This window comes from Alexandromys fortis, unplaced genomic scaffold, assembly GCF_014885135.2.
Source record: "Alexandromys fortis isolate MF-2015 unplaced genomic scaffold, M_Fortis_MF-2015_v1.1 scaffold_57, whole genome shotgun sequence".
NCBI classification, from domain to species: domain Eukaryota; kingdom Metazoa; phylum Chordata; class Mammalia; order Rodentia; family Cricetidae; genus Alexandromys; species Alexandromys fortis.
Window position 1 is genome coordinate 9,686,433 of NW_026067941.1, and position 17,229 is coordinate 9,703,661.

At 41.9% G+C, this 17,229-nt stretch overlaps 2 protein-coding genes across 2 annotated transcripts; both read right to left on the reverse strand.

Annotated features, from left to right (window-relative positions):
• Positions 1 to 472: 472 nt before the first annotated feature.
• Positions 473 to 3,831, reverse strand: LOC126505221 (keratin-associated protein 5-4-like). The gene is made up of 3 exons (XM_050148001.1): positions 3,817 to 3,831; positions 2,630 to 2,973; positions 473 to 1,261 (listed from the first exon to the last, which is right to left on the reverse strand). Exons 1-3 carry the CDS (start codon positions 3,829 to 3,831, stop codon positions 613 to 615), a joined length of 1,008 nt encoding a protein of 335 aa, XP_050003958.1. The 3' UTR covers positions 473 to 612.
• Positions 3,832 to 7,647: 3,816 nt separating this feature from the next.
• LOC126505162 (DBH-like monooxygenase protein 2) lies at positions 7,648 to 16,189 on the reverse strand. Its single transcript, XM_050147916.1, has 13 exons — positions 15,902 to 16,189; positions 14,839 to 14,985; positions 14,180 to 14,341; positions 13,850 to 13,933; positions 12,905 to 13,072; positions 12,613 to 12,715; positions 12,277 to 12,443; positions 11,364 to 11,455; positions 11,016 to 11,112; positions 10,820 to 10,879; positions 8,949 to 9,079; positions 8,150 to 8,267; positions 7,648 to 7,890 (listed from the first exon to the last, which is right to left on the reverse strand). Exons 1-13 carry the CDS (start codon positions 16,187 to 16,189, stop codon positions 7,648 to 7,650), a joined length of 1,860 nt encoding a protein of 619 aa, XP_050003873.1.
• Between the last annotated feature and the right edge of the window lie 1,040 nt (positions 16,190 to 17,229).

Sequence of the window (17,229 nt, forward strand, 5' to 3'; positions counted from 1 at the left end):
ATTTACTCTGAAAGTATTGTTTCTAATTAACCTAGGTGCAGAAAATAATCACAGAGTTTCATTTTTGGAAAACCCTATAACATATTTAATGCCTACTCTTTGTCAGGCATTATTAGGGGTGACAGTAATAAGGTCACAAAATGAATCTGCTGTCAGGAAAGGTAATTTAATGATAAAATGACAGAGCAAAATAAATGTTAAATTTAAGCACAACTGTGAATATTTGAAATCAATATGACTTGGATATAAGAGAGTGTGAAGAAAGGGATGAAGAGCATTTCTTACACCAGAACACCTCCCCATGGTGATCTCTGACCAATAAAACCTGGCGAGATTTGTGTCATTTACACTTTGTGAAGATTGAGTACCTTTTTTGTTTTTTGGCTAAGATAAAGGCTGCACAGTGACTTCAATACAATGCTTAATAAGTTCTAATATATTAATATGATCTTCTTTTGGCAGAAACTAACAATTCAACTGACGGAAAAGAATGTGAACCTAGAAAAGATGACAGAGATTATCTGGGTTTATGGAGATCCTATACTTCCCCCACCAGATACAACCAGTGTATTTCCCACAAGCCCTCACACAACTGCATCTAGCACTGAACCCTCAACCAGTATTGCTGTCACAACTACACCTGAAACAGAAAGTACTTCCACACCCACACTTCCTGAAATAACTACACCTTTCCCTACAAGTTCTACTGCTAACTCTAGTGATGTGATTCCTATGACAACCCCAACTCCTGAAATAACTACTACCGACAGTACAACTGCCCCCACATTTCCTGACACAACAACACCTATAACCGTGAGTCCTACTGCTAACTCTAGTGATGTGATTCCTTTGACAACTACAACTTTTGAACCAACTGTTGACAATACAACTGACCCCACATTTCCCAATACAACTACACCTTTCCCCATGACTCCTACTGCTAACACTAATGATGTGATTACTATGACAACCCCAACTCCTTATCCAACTGTTGACAAAACAACTGACCCCACATTTCCCAATACAACTACACCTTTCCCCATGACTCCTACTGCTAACACTAAAGATGTGATTACTATGACAACCCCAACTCCTGAACCAACTGTTGACAATACAACCCACCCCACATTTCCCAACACAACTACACCTTTCCCTATGAGTCCTACTGCTAACACTAGTGATGTGATTCCTTTGATAACTACAACTCTTGAACCAACTGTTGACAATACAACTGACCCCACATTTCCCAACACAACTACACCTTTCCCCATGACTCCTACTGCTAACACTAATGATGTGATTACTATGACAACCCCAACTCCTTATCCAACTGTTGACAAAACAACTGACCCCACATTTCCCAATACAACTACACCTTTCCCCATGACTCCTACTGCTAACACTAAAGATGTGATTACTATGACAACCCCAACTCCTGAACCAACTGTTGACAATACAACCCACCCCACATTTCCCAACACAACTACACCTTTCCCTATGAGTCCTACTGCTAACACTAGTGATGTGATTCCTTTGATAACTACAACTCTTGAACCAACTGTTGACAATACAACTGACCCCACATTTCCCAACACAACTACACCTTTCCCCATGACTCCTACTGCTAACACTAATGATGTGATTACTATGACAACCCCAACTCCTTATCCAACTGTTGACAAAACAACTGACCCCACATTTCCCAATACAACTACACCTTTCCCCATGACTCCTACTGCTAACACTAAAGATGTGATTACTATGACAACCCCAACTCCTGAACCAACTGTTGACAATACAACCCACCCCACATTTCCCAACACAACTACACCTTTCCCTATGAGTCCTACTGATAACACTAGTGATGTGATTCCTTTGATAACTACAACTCTTGAACCAACTGTTGACAATACAACTGACCCCACATTTCCCAACACAACTACACCTTTCCCCATGACTCCTACTGCTAACACTAATGATGTGATTACTATGACAACCCCAACTCCTTATCCAACTGTTGACAAAACAACTGACCCCACATTTCCCAATACAACTACACCTTTCCCCATGACTCCTACTGCTAACACTAAAGATGTGATTACTATGACAACCCCAACTCCTGAACCAACTGTTGACAATACAACCCACCCCACATTTCCCAACACAACTACACCTTTCCCTATGAGTCCTACTGCTAACACTAGTGATGTGATTCCTTTGATAACTACAACTCTTGAACCAACTGTTGACAATACAACTGACCCCACACTTCCCAACACAACTACACCTTTCCCCATGACTCCTACTGCTAACACTAATGATGTGATTACTATGACAACCCCAACTCCTGAACCAACTGTTGACAATACAACCCACCCCACATTTCCCAACACAACTACACCTTTCCCTATGAGTCCTACTGCTAACACTAGTGATGTGATTCCTTTGATAACTACAACTCTTGAACCAACTGTTGACAATACAACTGACCCCACACTTCCCAACACAACTACACCTTTCCCCATGACTCCTACTGCTAACACTAATGATGTGATTACTATGACAACCCCAACTCCTTATCCAACTGTTGACAATACAACCCACCCCACATTTCCCAACACAACTACACCTTTCCCTATGAGTCCTACTGCTAACACTAGTGATGTGATTCCTTTGATAACCACAACTCCTGAACCAACTGTTGACAATACAACCCACCCCACATTTCCCAACACAACTACACCTTTCCCTACCAGTGCTACTGCTAACACTAGTGATGCTATTCCTTCCACAGCTACACGTCCTGAAATAACTACTGCCGACAGTACAAGCGACACCACGTTTCCTGACACAACTGCAGCTTTTCCTACAAGTCCTCCTACAGCTAACAGTAGTGATGCCATTCCCTACACAATCACAACTCCTCAACCAACTGCTGTGGATAATGCAAATAACACCACTATCACGACATAGCTACACCTTTCCTACAACTCCTCCAAATGCTAACACTAGTGATGTGATTACTTTCATAACCACAGCTACGGAAGCAAGTACTGCTGACAGTGCAACCAGTACATTTCCCAACAACTAGTCTCCATACTGCTGCCACTAGTGATGCGATTCATTTCACAATCACAGCTACGGAAGCAAGTACCGTTGACAATGCAGCTAGTACCACACTTCCTCCAATAACTACACCGTTTTCTCAGAGTCCTGCTATTGTTAGCACTACTGCTGTGGTTCCTGCCACAATGACAGCTACTGAAAGAAGTTCTGGGGATGCTGCACACTCGATGGTAGTGGTAGTGCCATGCTCTCATTCAGTGGGTCTAGGCCAGTGGTTCTCAACTTTCCTAATTCTGTGACTGTTTAATACAGTTCCTCATACTGTGGTAACCCTCGACCGTAAAATTATTTTGTTGCTTTTTCACAATGTGATTTTTCTGCTGTTATTGATCATAATGTAAGTTATTTGATATGTGACCCCTGTGGAGGTCAAGACCCACAGGTTGAGAGCCATTGGTAGCGCTAGAACACCACCCAGTACAGAATCATTACCTCAAAAAACTCTTTGAAACAAAGCTACAAAAGTTTGTGAATAGACTTAAGATAACTTGTATGCCATGAACAGTTTTTGTCTAATTATAGCAGATGTTTTCATTCCAAACATGACTTTACCCAAGAAGGTACTATGGTGGTCGTGATGTCTGAATGTATACCACAATTATTTCTTATGTTAGCTATTATACCTATGACCTTATTGGTTAAATGACACATATGTCCATGACCTCCACTTGCAATGGTAGTACCTCATACCGTAACACAGCACATTCTGTGACTACTATTTCTATAGGTTTTTTGATATAGTACTACTCCTATTGTTTTCTTGGGTTACAAGGCCTAATTCAATATCGGAGAGTCCTGGTGATACTCAAGTTACCTCACAGCCAACTGCTTACTGATCTAGGAGATTCTTCTGTCTATGTGTTGCTTTCATTGGTTGAATAAAGAAACTGCTTTGGCCTTTTGATATGGCAGCCCTTAAGTGGGTGGAGTAGAGAGAACAGAGTGCTGGGAAGAAAGGCAGTGTGGCAGACTCAAAATGTGTTATATTTTTCGAGTAGGAATACTCAACCTGTACATCTGTTTATAGATGCCAAACTACACTAGAATTTTGAATTTACCCTTATGAGATAGCTTTAGGCCACTACTGTTCCTACTAATGAGTAACTCTGATATGTCTACAAATTAGAACTTACCCAGACAGAGGTAAGACTGTAGGCATAGCCCCAGGAGACACTCTATTCTGGATTGGAGTTTAGAATCATGGTCACCTATTTCTTTATTTTGTTATTTTATTGTTGTCTATCCTTTGGTGTATTAGAGATTCCTGAATGATCTTGATAGTTGATATATAAATTTACCACTCATCTTTGGCCTGCTGCTTCGGTAGATCACTCTCTATCCTTGACAACAGATTCACGGATATTGCCAAATTAAGCTAATTAATTGGGCACTATTGAAGGCTTGAGAAGTATTCTCGAAATCTGTAGTTATAAAATCTGTGGGTACCCAGGACCCTTTGTAAAGTCAATAGCATCAAGTCTGTGTTTATAATACCAGTTGTTATTTGTGTCTTTCGCTCTTGTTATCTTACTGGTACATAGTGGCATTTTTCAGAGACTCCAATGTGGCATTGCAACAGAAAGAAGCAGAAACAGCTGTGAAGAAGGTGCTTTTGCTGTTAAGACATTAAAAAAACTTACAAAATGTAAAAAAAAAATCATGTTCTTACTCTTTGTTTTTGCCTTTGAAAATATGCCTATTTTTTACAAAGGTATTATTTATGTTAATATAGTTGATATGTTGTTATTTTTAATTAACAAAAATAAATATTTATAAAATACTTTGTAAATGACTCAATTTAAATTTTGTATGCAATAAATATTAACAGGAATAACTCACATAAGCAATTCAATATCTTCACTGGATTTGACTGTAAAGAGATCCTGAGACCAAAGAATTTGAAATCCACTTCATTAGGTTTACAGTGTATCTTGTTTCTATCCTCGTGTATTTGTTAGTTCTACCAATGATAGCCCCAGAATCTTTGATTTACTCTACATGAACATCCCTTCCCCTTCTACAAACATTTTCCTGGCGTTCTGACCTGCCATGACAGAGGTTCTGTGCTTTGGAATGCTCAACGGCACTCTGTATGAAGAAGATAGATTCATCAGTTATACTTGTTTCTTGTAATTGACACACAAGTTACAACCATTTGAACAAAGACGAGATCATATATTCAGGATTATATGGCTCTTGCCTGTTCCTTCCAACCCAAACAGAACTTATCTCTCTAGAATGTCATGGATTCCGTTACTTTTATCTTCACTAATAGGAGTTTAATGTGCTACATTTTTGGCATTACAAACTTAGGTGTGGATTGTGGGCCTGAAAGTTTGCTTTGTTTGTTTCTTGTGGGTATGCATATGTACATGGTTTTGTATTAGTGCGCATGTGCATGTGGGAACACATACACAAGTTACAACCATTTGAACAAAGACGAGATCATANATACCTCATGCATGTGGATGCCAGAGGTAAATATGGAGTGTCTTTCTTAGTTGCTTTCCATCTCATTTTAAGATAAGATCTCCCAATGAAATTAAAGCTCATTACTTAGGTAGATGTGCTGGCCAGGTCTGAGATTATGACTGATATTCTAACTCTCGCTTCTGCAAACAAGTTTCCAGGCCCAGGCTACCAGATGAAAACATCAGAGGGATATTAATAGTTCACCCTCCACCCCTATAACTAGTACACCTTAACTAAATGACCTCACACACTCTAAATCACAAGTTTTAAAGACACAAAAGCAGGATGTCTTTCTCCCCTGCTGGGAATGCAGGATCACCCTCCCACCACTCTCCTCCTAGAGTCAGAGATGGCTTGACTACAAGCAGTGAATAGGCCAGTCATCAACTGTGAGTCATAAAGCCCCCCTCTAAAACCTATAAAAAGGGTCTGACCCCAACACCCCATGCTGTACTCTATGATATTAATAACGCTTCTAATATTCTCTCTCACAAAAGGACAATCTGCCTCAGTGTCCCCTTGAATCTAAAATCCAGGATCTTTTAGTGTGCCTAGATAAAATACAACAGAGGAAAATAGATTTTAAGAGCCACATGGATTAAAATTTCCACCCCATCTAAGGTTCCTTATACCACATCTTCCAGGACATTAGCATATGGGTCAGGACTTCCTTGAAAGTCTGCCTACTGAATTGTTGGGCAGTAGTACAAGTGGTCTAGGAAAATGTTCTAAAGAGATATGAATTTGGAAAACTCTCTTTGATTAAGGTGGCAAGATATTCTGCTTACATATCATGAGGATGGGAAGTGGTTCTAATCAGTTCAGGAGCTGAGTATTTTGTAGATTCTGAGGGCAAAAGCTTTGAATATTGTCATATTCCAGTAATGGCATTTGTAATGACGAGCTTGTTATATCTCATGTCCTTAGTACACTTCGCCAGTGTGAGAAGAGGGAGCACTCTATCAGGAAGCAGAGCTACAATGTTAGACCACATTCCTTGGAGCTTGAGATGGTGTTTAGTGAAATCATATTCTTGATCACCAGGGGATTAAAATCATGCCAAACACCTTGAGACATCCAGAGTAAGGGTGACTTCTTGAGGACATAATGAACAAGGCAACCCATAGATTGGCAAAGTGAATCTAAGAATTCATAGACATGGTTTTCAGAAAATCTTAAGTGAGCACCTTGGACCTTTAGTAACCACTGAAACTCCACAAAAGGTTTATACTTCATCTATTCTTTTCCCATGGAGATCTTCAACAGGTGTTATGCTATGGGGATAATGACTTATTTTTCTCTACTTTGCTTTTTACTTATGCTCAGAGCTCATTTCAACCTGCCTTCCCAAATAGGATCTTCACACTGAATGACTTATATGTGACAATGTAACATGTGGAAGGATAAACAATAAAGAAGTTGTATTTGGGGCAACCACAGCCTCCTGATGCTTTAACCTGGCAATTCAAGAGGCTTCCAAATTGTTTCTCATGGACCAAAGATTAAAACAAAAGAGACTGTCAAAGGAAGCAAGTTGAATTCTATTTAATGTAATAATTCAAAATTTATTCCTGTGTACACAGAGCCCCTTCCATTATGAAAAATTGCCCTTTCTTCTCTAGTATACTTCTAGCATAGTCACATTGCCTCTGAAAGAACTGGACACAAAATATCATTAGAAAAGAGAAGTAATAGCTTTCTCAAGGGCCATGCTTGTGCCAAGGGGTTTACAATGCTTTACCTCTGCACTCAAGTCCCATCCCACTCAGCATCAATTTGAGAGGAAGCAGGGCACTAAAACTCTTAGAAAGTGGATCCATCATCTAACATTCAGACTTGGAGGCAGAATTTCTCAGACAACATGTGATTGTATCAATGGTTGTGCTTTAAGAATAACTTGAAAGTGAACTGTAGATAAAATTCGAGAGTCTGCAGTGTCATAGTTTCGTTTATCAAAAATGGCACAGACAAATGTCTTTTAGAGGGGTCATATCAAGGGATTGTTTCTGTGGTTCGTGATAGGGGAGTAGGTGGCATGAGGAGACAGAATCATACTCCAGTCTGCAACATGGCAAGGAGCCACGAGAGTGTACCCTGCAGGAACAAGGTAACAACCAGAGGCAGGTGCCTCAGGGTGGCAGTATTGGAGCCAGAGAGGGCCATTGGTGCAGCCCTGAAGCCTGCAGGGGTCTTGTCCTGAGGTTCCACTTTGCCTCCAGAGGACTCTAAGCACGGACCTCGAGGAGTTGGGATAATATCAGGAATCCAACCTGTTGTATTTTCTACTTCTTCCTGAAGGAGATGGGACAAATGAGTAAGTTCAGAAAAATTCCTTCTTTTTTTCCTTTCATTGAAACTTTATCATTCCTGTCCTATGAGCTAACTGAGAGGCTCCAACCATATCTACAATGCAGGGCAGCAACAGCTTGTCTTTCTGCTTCTTCTGAGTCCCTTCCCCAATTCCTATTATTGCCATTTGCTTCCGCCATTCTTTGTCTTGCCCAATCCCATCTTCCCAACCATGCAAGGTAGTGTCTCCTGTGACACGCACATCAATAGTCTTGATCAGCACTGTCTGCTGGGACTCCTTGCAAGCTTTCTCTGCTTTTTTAATGTTCTCTGGTGTCCATTCAACATTATTCAGGACCATCAGGTTCTCCATGGGATTCCTATGGATGGAAGAGTTATTAGGACAGGGACTTGGGAGTAATCATTGGTGAAATGCCCCTCTGACAAAATAGGTTGAAAACACGCTGGCAAGAACTACATGTACATTGTATAGCTAAGCTGATATTCTTAGTGAGTTTGGCAAGAGCAACATATCAGAGAAAACTAAGGACATCGAAAAAGAGGTTGTTCTTTAAGGATGTGGATCTTCATGTGGGTGCCATAGGGTCTGGAAGGCTGATGAATTGCCTTCAGAGAACTTGCAATTGCCCTGAAGTTGTAGTGTGTCTATTAAGGATTTTTTCTGCTTCTTATTAGAGTCTTATAAGGGTGGGTACTTACTTAAAAGTTTGAACATGACTGTAAACTAGTGTTCAAGTGCAGCAGGATAGAGAAATTTGTGCATATGGTATCTGACTTTCCAGGGTCAGTTGTCATCTGCTCCTCTTTACTGTGCCTTTACTAATACAGAAACTCTCGCACAAAACTCCTGTGGTCAGAGCTTTTTGAGCAAACACTGGAAAGAGCAAGAGTGAGGATTGCAGGGGGATGATTAGGCCATCCCCTGAGGGCTCCTAGCTCACCAGCTTGGGGGGAATGAATGACACTTCTTTTGCTCCTTCCCCAGGTCCTTTCAATATCCCTTCCCACACTTGTGGGTTTTAGATTCCAGAATGACTCACTCTGAGGCTTCTTCTCCCAGCTCATTGGTCACATAGATAATGTCAGGGTATCCCAGGCAACTGGAGATGTTAATTCTGGGATAGTAGAAGAAGAAGACAAGGCACATCTCATTAATGGTGCTGGGACCTCCCTGGAAAAGGTGAGAGAGGGAGAAACAAGTATATAAAAGCATGTAGAGAGGGAATAGGCATGCAACACATTGTAAAGGTTGTCACTATTCCAGAGACCTTTTCCTCTTCCCAAACATAAGAGGTCAGCTCAGTATGCCCTGCCACATCTCTTCCTATGCTTTGTTTTCTTTCCAGTCATTGAACAAATGCTGATATTACTTCTCAAAAAGTTATTCCATGTATCTTCCTTATTCTCTACATTTCCACTGCTAACTACCCCATTCACCCTGGTTTGGGGTACACTGCCTGCTTTGCACTTAGTGTCAGTCACCCACCTGCCTGTATTGCAATCTCTTTCTGTCCAGCGTCATATCATTTGCTTATAATATAATATAATTAATGTAATAAAATATAATATAATATGTATTTTGTACCCTCTCATGACCCTTCTCAATGAACTCCAGTGGCCTCTTATTGTCTTTTGAAGATAATCTATTTGATGACAAATTAGTTGGTTGCATATAACAAATCTCAGCCTATTATTCCCTTCTATTATTGACATGCCAATATAATTTGACAGTTCAACCCTGCTGTCTGAGACTTGTAGGCAGGAAGCATCGTCTTCGAGAAGATGCTTTAAGAACTCTTGGCAGTCTCAAATCCCTCAACCTCATTCAGTTACTTCATGTGTATGCCCTCATTCCTTAACATCCATGCAAGCTCATCATTCTTCATGCACACATCCTGCATTCCTTTTTGATGGATGACTTTCTCATTTCTATCCTTCTCTAGAACTCTGCATCGCTATGTACCTAGAGCAGGACTCACTTTTTCTTTTGAGTATAATAAAGGGTTATTTATTTAGGGGTAGACTTACAGATCACAGTTCTGAGGACTCACTTATTGATATCACAAGTTCCTTATATCACTTTATGTTCCCTGAAATATTTCTAAACTCTCATCCCCATTTTTCCATTCTGATGTTTTCTGTCTTGTTTTACAATTATATTTATGGCCATGTTTTCTTCCTTAAAAGCATGCAACCATTTCTGAAGCATTGAATTCATCCCTATATAAAATTGTCGGGTTTCCTCACAATCACAGTAACAATAGTTAGCTCTAAGTAAGCATCTACCTACTACAAGAGACACGATGATCCATTCTTCTATATGTGTTAAGCAGTTATCACAATAATATTTTTGATCTTTTTTTTTCAAGAGCGGGTTTTCCTATGTAGCCTTGGTTTTCCTATCCTGGAACTTGCTCTGTAGATCAGGCTGGCCTTGAACTCACAGAGCTCCACCTGCCTCTACCTTCCAAGTGCTGGGATCAAAAGGATGCACCACCACTACCCAGCATATCACAATAATTTTATGAGCTAGTATTATTACTCTTTCTTTATGAATTTAGAATGTAAACATGATTTTGATGCTTTGTCTAGATCATAAAACTGCGAAATGGTTATGCTGACATTAAACCCAGGGCAGTAATGGTCAAGTTCATTAATGGTGTTGGCACCTTCCTGGCTGACATGAGACAGAGATGCTTTAACAGATCCTCTCATGGTCTTAGTGGGTCACTGACAGAAGAGTGTAGGGAATCTCAATCTTGGATGCATGGAAATGTAAGAACACAAAAAATTTCACAGAAGAGAGGAAGGTATAAGCTGTAACAATCGGAGTTATCAGATAGTTAAAGCCAGGATGCAGCTCTCCCATAGGACTACAGTCAATGGCACCGCTGTGGAGAAAGACACTTACAAAAGTCATGGAGTCACGATCCAAGGTCTGGTAGTTACATTCGATCAGCAGCTCGTCCCCCTATTCACAGGGAAACATGAGAGTTGAGAGTAAGCCAAAGAGAGACCCAGACAATCCTACTGTTTTCTGGCTTAACAGTGAACTATGATCCTGCTCTCTCCCTCACTGCAGCCGTTGCCCCCTCTTAGGTTCGCACCGGCTTAATCACTGCAGGCTGAGGTAAGTCTCGAGTCTCTTGCAGATTGAAGTCATATGAATAATCTTTGCATATTATTTGGAGTTGGGTTCCATTTCTAGAAGGAGAGAGGAGCAGAAAGACAGTGATGAGAAGATGAAGCAGGGAGGGTCTGACCAATAAATTTGCAATATGTGGGTTTGTTCAGTGAATGCAAATAGCTCTTGAAATAAACATAAAATATTCCTCTTGCTCAGCCTATTCCACTCATCTCTATTCTAGCCCCTCATTCTCAACCAGATAGAATACTATGCAGAATCTGAAACTACTCCCATACCCAGAAGAGAAAGTTTTTAGCTTTTCTGTTACCTGTATTGTACAGCTTGCAGGGAGCGGCCAGCTAAGTGGGTGTGGATCAGGTAGCTATATACGTATATGTCAGATACTGGGGCCCCGTTCATCTGTAACAAGGAGAAGGTACACCTGATTGGTCAAGAACTCTGACCTCTAGCTTTATTTTTTTCCCTTGACTCTTGATAGCATCTTCTTCTTGTTCTGATTAAGAGTTGCTATCTTAATTTTTCGCCTTTAAATTTTATTGAGTTTATTTTTCCACAGTTTCACGTATGAAGTGTATTCTGATAACTGTCTTCCCCACTCTAAATCTCTTTGCTAACCTTATTACCCACCTTCTTCCCTACAAGCTCTCTCCTGAGATTCACATTAATTTTTCTTTTCCTTTTGGAGTACTCATTGAGTTTATCCAGAATCACCTGTGAGACCATGGGTTTGGAACTATCTGTTGGATCCTGCCGGATCTGCAGTGAAAACCCAATGACTGACTTTCTCTTTTGACCCATCAGAAATCAGTAGCTTAGCAGGAGAAAGTAGGACCCCATACATCTGACAGCTGATGGAACCAGTCTTGAGTTTGCTCACTGCAGGCAGTCACTGCTGCTCTGAAGTCATGGCTGCATTGGTTTGGCTACGACCAGAAGACAGTATTTCTAGCCCTTTTCCCTGCCTTCTGACCACTGCGTTCTGTCCATCCCCTTTCCAGGTTTTCCCACTCACTCTGCTATTTCCCTTGAACCATCCTGCCTTTATTGCCCTGAATACCCTGACTCATTCCTCTCTTGTATAATTTGGGTTTGTTGTTTTTCTGAGCACTGGGCTCCAAACATTCTTTAAATTGGTGGCTCAGGCTTGTGAGTTTAGGGATTAGACCAGAGCTCTGATGGAGAACAAGAAACCTCAAGGAATGCGTGTTTCTCAGCTTTACCTCTTCAAACTTCTCTGTCTTGCATAGCCCATAGGACAGGAAAGCCTCAGCTCCCGGGGGGATAAAGTGAATCGGGAAAACTGAGATGCCCAGCTCCAGGACTCCCATGTCATATTTGCGAAGGTGTGAGGTGTAGTATAGCCGAATCCCTGAGGTATCACGTATGCCTAGAGTAGAAAGAAATAGTCTCAGAAGGCGGGGGTGGGTCACAATGTTCAGGAAGGCTGGAACGGGCTGTGACTTAGAGGATCCAGCATGTATGCCACATGTCCCCCATATCCAGAAGACTCAGTTGACTTCACCATCTTCCCTCCCAGAAGTCCTTTAGATACTCACCAGGAAGGTTCTGAAAATTGCTGTAGTGAACCTCCAGTCGAATCCACTGAGGGTCCAAGGGGGTTCCAATAGAAATACCAACATCATCTGGAAATTGATAACTCTGTGGAGATAGGAAAACATGGCAGTGATGGGAGAAAGGCCAGAGACAAGAGGCTTGGGTCCAACCTCTGGCTCTTCTCTGGTTTTCTAAGCTTTCTTTCAGAATTTCTATGCCCCCAGCTCTTCAATTAGCCTGTTGCCTAATAGCATGCACCCCTTTTTCACAAAATGCCCCTGTTTCAGGACTCACAAGGCCCCCGACAGCCCAGCCTGCGATGACATGGGAGCAGAGGGAGAAGGCAGGGTCCGAGCCATAGCATTCACCGATGCCCATGGGGAGCACACTAGCATTGCCGCATGCATACACGAGGATGTGATGAACCATCGTCTCATTGCGCTCCACCAGCAAGGGCTCAAACTGAACAGAGAAGGGAGGGTGGGTGATAGTCAATATTTTCTGTCAAATTCTTATTCTCTGTCCCCCCCCCCCCCCCCGCCAAAAGCTATGCCGTTCTCCGTTTCTCTGAGTTTCTCCTTCTTATCTGTTTCTCTCTCCAAAACTGTATTAGACTCTTCTCTTAACCCCTGTCTCTTTGAATCCATTTCTTGGGAGCACAGCTCACAGTGCTAAGTCACCAGTGGCGTTCCAAGGGGTCTGACTTTCTTTAGTGATTTTAATCAATTCATAATTTGTATATATGTAGCCACATCCTTTGAATTTTTCCTTTGAAAATGACCCCCTATACCTTGGAACTTAGAAAATTATATTTTTGGACTTGACTTAAATTAAAAATATTCAAATGCAAGTTAGATGACTGACTTCACTCTGGCTTGAATTTTCCTACTTTCTGACTGTGCACAGTTACATACCTTCCTTGCTCTGACCACTCCATTCCTAAACACTAACAGTTCTGAGTCACGATGGGACTTGAAATTGTTCTTTTCAAAAACTTACTATCTACTATCCTCCATCAGAGTATCTGCCGCATGAATAAAATAGTGCTGGCAGTTCTAGTCCTGGTCCCAAAAAATTATGCGGCTTCCCACCCTACCAAACTCCACCTGGCTCTGCTCCACATCTCCTTCTCTGTTATTTCCTTACAGCAACTTTTTGAATCTCCAAACTATGAGAGGCCCATCACTTTGTTCCAGGCTCCTCCCTGCCTTGGCAGACTTCACCGTTTGCCTCACGTACCTTGTAGATGTGATGCTTCTTGCTGACGATGGGGAGCGGAAGAAAGGAGCAGGCATATGTGGTGTCATCCTCTGGAATGAGGAACTGGGAAAAGGTGCACAAAAGTCCAGTGGAATGGAGGTGAGGCTCCCCCCAAAGCAGGAGTGTGGACAGGCGAGGGAACAGGGTTCATTTTAGGGCTAGATGGGTCCTCCTCAGAGAGCCAAGGAGGACTCAGGGTAAGTTACTCTCAGAAATGTGTGGGTACTTGGTTCAAGATAAGGGGTCTGGAATGAGCAGGGAGAGGGAAACAGGTGGAGGCAGATAGGCAGTGTGGTGGTGAGGTCTTACATTACTGATCGTCAAGTCATGGATGATGGTGTCTTCAGGGGCATCTTGATCATCGTATTGTAGCATTTGTAGCAAGAAGATTGACTTGACAAATGTACGCTCCCGATTCATCTTCGGTATGTCATCTAGGCCATAGGCAGCCAGGACCCTCATGGTGTCACTCTATGGGAACCACGAGCATTGAGCGCTTGGTACTCAAAAGTACCTTGCATATAACCTATATCCAGGGTTCTATATGTGCCGCTTATCTGCACAGTGGAATGGGAATAACTTGAGACAAGATTAGTTTGGCTTTAGCTCTACCTCTGACTGAGGTTAACTCATTTGTCATGCTTGACCCCTTCCTATTTTTCTTGTTTGGCAATTTTACACCTGCAGAATAAGAGGGTTGAACTAAATTTAAAATCAAAACTCTGATGTTCAATGGAATTGGTGAGAGTCCTTTAAGACAGGGAGATGAGAATGGGCACTTAGTCATTGGGTAGGACCATGCCAATTAATGATTGGGTTTTCAAGAGTTGACACAATCAGACAGTACCCAGGAAGTCTAAAGGATAATAGTCTCATGAACTTGTGACTGACTGCATGAATTGAGGCGACTATATCTTCTTTGGAGAAAATGGTTGTGACTAAATATGTTTTTCTTTTCCATATATTACCGTAATGTCAAGATCGTGTGGGTCACAGGATCGGAAGGGCCTGGAAAAGCGCATGGTGGTAGAGACAGAATCTTCTGTGAGCTTTAGTAGTTCAGCATCCTGACTCCCATCCTGTTCCAGAGTGTCTTCATCCAAAAGGTGCTGGTCCTAGGGTCCAGTGGTCATTAAGAAGTAAGAACCAGGATCCTAAACAGTTAGGCTTTGGGACAACAGGTGTATGCTAAAATGGCAGAAGCCAGCTATCTCCACTGTTCAAATGGGTGTGCTTTCAGAGGGGACAGAGAAATGTCTGCTGGAGTTTCACCACATGGCTTTACTATTCTCTCTTCAAATCTGAGCTTCATAAATTCGAACAATCCTTCATTGACGCCTTCAGAGGCTAACTTGTTCTCTGAATGATCTGTACCATTCATTCTTTCTAATGAGACTGTCATTATACATTTTCTCATACTGTGATAGCATTACCCTGTGTAAGTGTAGTTCAGAAAGGTGGTCGTGAGCTTAGAATATGTGAGTTTTGCAGCTTTAGCAAGGCTGAGAACTGCTGGGTTATAGAATTCCACTTCAGCCCTCAGCGATGCTATGGGATTTAAAATGAAGAGAATTTGGAAGCATGACAATGCTGATATTGCTTCACATTCTGTCATTGCTATTATTAGACAATTTCATACTGAGTAGGCCTAAAGTTTACTGGATACAGAAACTGTCTCTAATAGCTTTGAATTTTCTCCAGTGACCTGTGTTTACTCTGCACCTAACAGGCAAGTGCTATTAGACTCTTACAGTATAAGACTTCTTCTTTCTTAAAAGTCTTAACAGGTAACTGGCCTAAATGATGTAAATTACAATGCCAGATCATCTTTGTAAGGGGAGATAAACATTCAACCAGAATTCAATGTGCTTGAAGGTGTTGGAGAATGAAATTCTTTTCTAGACATAGCCTTCCTCAAGCCAGAAAAGGAGCTCATCTTTGGGGTGGAAGCTGGAGACTACGGACATGCAGCATCCTCAACCCAACACAGGAACTAATTTATCATCAGGAGTTATTCATCCCTAGACTTACCGAAAAGTAGACATTGCCATCAGGAAGGACTCCTCCAACTACCAGATCACTTCCCACAAAAGTGTAGCGATCTGTGATGCCCAGGCCAACCCAGCCAGTTGTTCGGACTTGGAGCTCAAATGTGATGAACTCAGCCTCATAATCAAAGTCCCAGCGCAGAAAAACAGCACGGGAAGGGTCTAGGAACCTGGAATAACGGAGGGGAGACATAGGGCCCAGGCGCTTGCCCTGGGTAAAGGCTGCCAGGACCAAGAATAAGAACAGCCTGAAGAGGAGAACACAGGCCATGGCTCCCAGGGCCCGAAACATATTTCCTGCAGATGGACACTGAAGAGCTCTGGACTTATATGTATCTCTATTGTGCCAGGCACGGTGCCATGGAGGAAGGAAAGGCTAGGCTTCTTCTGATCTGATTATCTACTGTGTACAGTGTGGTGTGGCTTACATAACCGGAGTCAGAAGTATCCAGGGAGGACACAGAGAGGAATTGTCTCTCTTTAGGTCAGAGATCCAATATGACATTAGAGTCATGCAGTCTTCTATACCAACTATATGGCAGGGTCATGCCCAGTGAGAACCTGTAGTGTCAATGAGGTTCTCAGCTACTTCTCCCCCATTCCTCCAACTCTACCATACTAATATCCTCAGGAAATGTTATTCTTCTGAATTACACTCTCCCCTACTGCAGTTTTATGCCCTTTCCCATTGTATCCCTGTGTGGAATGGGAGAAGCAGAATTTAAGCTTATCTTTTTGATTTTCTGGTACTGTCCAAGAGGAAGGTCTTGGGGTGGGGGAAGAGCTATGACTTCAGTCTCCTGCAGGGACCTGTGTTACTAATACTAGGAAGAACATATGGAGGAGAAAGACTTCTAGGTGGACAAACCGGGGGCAGCTTTGATTTCAGCAACTCATACAGAGGAGCTAGAAGTGAGGGAAAGAAAAAAAAAAGAGAATGAGAAACGGATGTGAATTTGCTTGTGGGATGCTTTGAGCTTCACTCTTTTATACTACAAACATGAATTGCTTTTCAAAGAAATCACAATTCAGTTATTCTCCCCTCCAGGATTAGCCAAGTTTCTGCACTTTTAAGTGCCTTGGCATTACAGAAAATACATAACACACAAAGGGAATATTTTAATAATAGAGCAGAATGAAATCCTGGGTCTCTTAATTACATAACAGTTCCAGTTCATGTTGTAATTAAAAAATTAAAAATGCTGCAGGATCCCTGGTGGCAGTAGGCAGCAGAAATGCTGTAGGTCCCCAAACGGTGATAGCGGGCCATGTGGCTGTAGGCAGTGGGCCCTGAGAGCAGCTTGTCCCAGG